The following is a 5317-nucleotide window of genomic DNA, read 5'->3' as shown; positions in this document are numbered from 1 at the left end:
CACCCGCACCTATAACCTGGGGCTGGTATAATAGGCCAGAAGTGGCCACAGTAGAAGGGACTTAGTCCCACCCCACTAGCAATAAAACAAAAAACAAAAAAAACTAAGAATTATAGTTCATAGGTTTGCAAGAAAATTTCAATCCAACCTACAGATCTAAGACAGAATTTGTCCTAAAACTTATTTCATTTTGAAGCCGTCTGCAATGTGAGACACCATGTAGTACAGTAGAAAGAGACCAGAGTCTCAGAAAAGCCTGCTGTCACCATCTTCTACTCCACATATTTACTGTCATGATAACCTCAATCTCACTTATCTTGATTAATAATCTGTGTTTTGAAAACAAAATAATCTGTTTCGTTTGGATTATTATGGCAGCAAGACATATTTATGACAAATTTATATACAAATACATAAAATGGTATCTCAGTGTACTGTTAATTGGTTTCATTAAAAAATGAGATTAAAAGTCATGGTCAGTGACATACTCAGAGCACGCTCAAAATGAACTTCCATAAGATTATCATATAGACAACAATGATGTTGAAGAGTTCTGTGTTCTGGGATATAACGCTGCACAGTCCACTGATAGTCATCTGAACTCTGGAGGCGGCATGAGGCAAGAAACCAGTATGAAGCAAGCGGCATGCTTGCTGCCTGCCTTAGGTTGGTTTCTTGTTTCGCTTACTCTTCAACCACTGGAGATGGAAGTGACATTTCTTCCAAAACATCAGCTGACTTTCAAAGGACTACACGGCATTATGGTCCAGAAGATACAACTCTCCGTAACCCCTGCTATGAGTACCTGAACGTCTTGCAACACTGATGTTGATGTGTTACCGTGTATAAGGTTTTGAAGAGCTGCAGCCCAGATTATAGTACGAACTACAGCCCCAGTGGGCCTAGGCCTACCTCCATGAACTTCTCCGTTCACTTCGATTTTTCTAGATCTTAGACATTCGGTAGGACTCCTTGGGCGGGTGATCAGCTCGTCGCAAGGCCTCTACCTGTACACAAACACAGAAAAACGCACACAAACATCCATGCCCTGAGTGGGATTCGAACCCACGATCCCAGCTTCCGAGCGAGCGAAGACAGTGCACGCCTTAGACCGCTCGGCTACCGTGACCGGCTGGAAACACACCTATCATTTTAATAATCTGCTAGTGAATGGAAAATAAGTGCTTAGATAGGAAACTGTCTTACCTTTCAATGAGATCAAGCCTTAATTGGTGGCCATGTGGCAGGGTGCACAGCTCAATGCCACAGCTGATACCCAAACCTAGGTCTCCCTCCCAACATCCACTGGTCCTTGCACCACCACCAATCGTAAGCTCCAGATCCACCCGGGTCAAGTGGTTTGCCAGTATCCTAGGTCCTGTTTCCTGAAGCATCATCTTAATTCCCTGCAGTGCCGTCGTATCTAGTGGCTTGTTCTCCAATGTTGGAAGGAGCAGAGTTTGGAAATTTTCCAAGTCAAAAGCCGACGGTGGATCTGGATCGGGGACTGAGAGTAAGAGAAGAGAGTCTTCTGCCGCAGAATCGTATTCAAGAGGCTTCAAAGTCGATGATGAACATGAAGTGGCAAGTGCTGAGTTGCTCAACTGACGAACGTGCCCATGATAGTAGCGTGGATTTTTAATTACAACCCCACCTGAGCGATGGTGGGATAATGTCGAAGAGTTGATAGAATCGGTTGTATCACCTGCTGCTGAACTCTGAGCGGAATCTCCAGAGCCATTTCCAGAATCACTTCCAGAGGCATGATAAGATGCTACTCTCTGGAAAGTACCATGATGTCCTTGAGCTAAAGAGGAAGGGCTAGAGTCACAGCCAGTGGCCAGTACACCAGTTAGACGTCCATTTCCAGAACCATTATCCTGATGTGCACTATCACTACTGATCTTCTCTGGCAAGGGAGGAGCAGTATTACCACTGTTGTCTTTTGAGTTTGTGCGCATGATTGAGGGTACACGACTAGGTTTAGGAGGAGGCTGTTCTGGCAGTATTCCAGAATCACCTTCTAAGTCCTGAAGTTGTTGATTATCACCAATAAAACCAAACCTGCGTCTCTCTAGACAAGGACTGAGGGCTGGGTCACTCGTGACACGCACCATTTTGCCATTTTTCGTCGGCAGAGTTGCAGATCCAGATACTGGTGAATGTTGTTTAGCACAGGACATCCCTGCTGATCGCGGCAGAGAATGTGTAGAGAATTTACTTCCGCTGTTGGTCGTCACAGATTCATGGTATGCTGACCTTGTCATAACCGAGTTCTGTATGACTCCATCTGCACTGCTGCTCTTCTCCTGTGGCCCACTTGGTGATATGATCTGTTGAGGTCTTCCATTGATTTCTGCTGGTGTCAGAGATTGACTCCTTTGTTTCTTACTGGGTAAACGTGGAGGTGTCTCACGTTTAGTTCTAGGTGGTGAGTGTACTGGGCTCTTGTAGGAATTATATGGGTTGTAGCGGAGTGTACCAGCAGCTGCCGTTAAGGGTGAAGCAAGGGGCGAAACAACACATGAGCCACCTCCTCCTCCACTGCCAGTCATCTGTTGTTGGAGACCATATTTAGTTGCATAGAAAGATAAAGGGTAAAGACGGTTTCTTGGTGCTTGAATACGAGCTCCAGAGGCTGAAGAAATAGCTTTTCCGCTACCCACATAGAAGGTGATGAGATCAGGCACAGTGTCGTATGCATCATCCTCAAACTGGTACTGTACACGCTCATACACAGTGTCTGGCTGAATCACAACCTGTGAATTACAGAGAAGCTTCACAAATGCTGTTCTATTATAATCAAGCATGATATGTATGGAATTCATGTTCATAAATATCAGAACTAATCCTCAACTGGTGTTAATTATTTTGTAAAATAATGTTTAATGTTTATTAGAATATTATTTAACAACAAAGTATGGTGCTGTCTTGTCTATTTCAGTTTAGGCCAGGAAAATGCACAAATCCAAGGAGTGTCCTTGGAAATAAAACTTTTGTTTAAAATATATACAAAAATAAGAACACCTAACAACAAGAACAGTATACAATTGGGCCAGAAATTAATTTAGAATTTATTCCACTAAAATATTTTAATATTTATAATGATGAAATAATTCTTCCAGTTAATAATACTAATTCATTATTGTATTTATAAAATCATTAAATTTTTCCCATTAAATGAAATACTTTAATAATCAGCCAAAATAATTATGCCATTTAAAGCACAATGAGTACGTACCACGTGCTTTAACTTTACAGGTGGTCCGCAAGCAGACTTAAATTAAATTAAAAATTATCCAATCAAAACAAATTACAATTAAATAAGCAAGTAAAAATCAATTATATCATACTGTTTACTTGTTTAATAAAGCTTAAAACTTTGTTCAATGATGATTCACTTTTAATACTTGTAGTTTACTTCCAATTCAATTAATTATGTTTCCACATGTATTCAAAACATGCTTCTAGATTTATTATGTTATAAATGGCAAAGTATGTCTCAAATGTTGGTAATACCACATAGGTTTAAAAAAATATGCCTACATAACTTAGTGGTCCCTGGATTTTTTTTCAGACATTTTACTGGTCCTTGGGCTTAAAAACGTTGAAAACCACTCCTATAAGGTATTAATCAGTTGTCTTTACAAAGTAGATGCAGGATGTTTTCAGTAAGAAACCGAAATTTGAAATACTGTTTGGATGCACTTAATGCTTATGAATTAAAATGTAGATTGTTGGCATAACTGTAAGGGAATAAATACCATGCATCATGTTTTATAGATTCGTTTTTCATAGAAAAACATGAATGAATACATTGCTTGAAAGATCATAATTTAACTTGACTTAACAATTCCCCATATAACATCGCTGACAATACCACATTTAGATAATGAAAATTATTAGGTAAGCCACTATGGATCTGTTGACAAGTCTTATTGAAAAAGGAACATATGTATGTATAGCTGTACCAATAGTAACAACCAATCTTAACATTACTTCCTCTATATATTTGGGATTTCTCGCATTAAATTGCACCAAAATTATGCCCACGGTTATGAGGATTGAAAGTCACACAATGAAGATAAACGGACTTCCCAATAAATATGCAAACATGGAATCCTCATGAGAAATTCTTCAAGCCAGGCATGCTTTATGAAAAAATAAAACTGTGTAAGGAAGAACCTGTTTAGGTTTTGAGGCTTATTAAGATGCTCTTATCAAGAAGATTAACACCTGATACACCTGAGGATGGCAGAATGATGCTGAAACATGTAGTGTGAAGTGACAAGTGAAACTGTATGCACTAAAAGACGGTAAATATATACACATTACGGATATGATTAACAAAGTTGTTAAGCAAGTGACTCGCGTTCAGATGTGTCCGGAGATCGTCTGTCGCGACGGAGATTTTAATTTGTGGATTTTCCCCATCTCTGCAGTTAAGTAACGGGTTGGGGACTTAGAAGGCCCAGGCCACCTTTCTTCCATAGTCCTCTGGATTTAATCATACCACCTGCTACTGTACAAACTTCTCTGCTGATACAGCGTCACAAAAAGAGATGGCTGAAGGTAATATCTTAATGAAAGGAAAGAACTGTCGACACTTTTGACGTTAACTGACTCTACATGTACATTTGTATGTTTATTCATTACTACTAAGGAGTTGTATAGTATTTTTTTTAGAGAATAAATTCAACAAGAAACAAAAATAACTTGTAACAGTAAATAAGATGTGCCTCGGATTGTTATTAGAAGGAGCGTTACTTAACACCATTCATCAAGCGATGCGTACAGCTGAAGGACGTCTTGATTTTGTTCCGTTTTACGTTATTTTATTGCCCGTATTATGAAATTACAGTTAACCCGCGATGTAAGTTATTGCCAAACATTTCGAAGTGACCTGATTCCGTAGATACCTTGTTGATGACAAAGTGGAGACTCTGGCCCTTCCAACGACAAGTGAGGACATAGTTGCCCGGCTGTGAAGTGCAGTCCCTGACGAGGAAGTCGCCGTCCCTGTCCACGATCTCTTCCGCGCGCTGCCTCGGGATGGCCCCGTGATACCACGCATGAGATCTCAGGTCACGCGTGTCCAGACTCAGCTCCCATTCGAGTGCCTTCTTCAGCTGCGACGGGTCGGCCGTGGGATCGGGCGTCGCCTCCTGTAACAAACGAGGGAGCGTGTGCACTTCTTGTAAACGAATTATGTACTTAGGCGTTATGGATCGGCCCAAGCGGCCTCCGTAGTCTAGGGGTAACGTTCCCACCTCATGACTCAAGGTACGCGGGTTCAAACCCGGCGAAGGTCGTGGAA

At 40.9% G+C, this 5317-nt stretch overlaps 1 protein-coding gene across 15 annotated transcripts in view; it reads right to left on the bottom strand.

Annotated features, from left to right (window-relative positions):
• LOC111872418 (SH2 domain-containing protein 3C) overlaps positions 1–5317 on the bottom strand; it is a 224133-nt gene that overhangs the window by 9264 nt on the left and 209552 nt on the right. For all 15 annotated transcript variants that reach the window (XM_023866387.2, XM_033754771.1, XM_033754765.1 and 12 more), the window contains 2 exons: positions 4920–5165; positions 1207–2759 (listed from right to left, as the gene is read on the bottom strand). In XM_023866387.2, coding sequence (XP_023722155.1) covers positions 1207–2759; positions 4920–5165 — 1799 coding nt within the window. The remainder of the gene's footprint in view (positions 1–1206; positions 2760–4919; positions 5166–5317) is intronic.

The sequence above is a fragment of the Cryptotermes secundus genome, unplaced genomic scaffold (assembly GCF_002891405.2).
Source record: "Cryptotermes secundus unplaced genomic scaffold, Csec_1.0 scaffold962, whole genome shotgun sequence".
Lineage (NCBI taxonomy): Eukaryota > Metazoa > Arthropoda > Insecta > Blattodea > Kalotermitidae > Cryptotermes > Cryptotermes secundus.
This window is presented reverse-complemented; position numbering and strand designations above follow the sequence as displayed.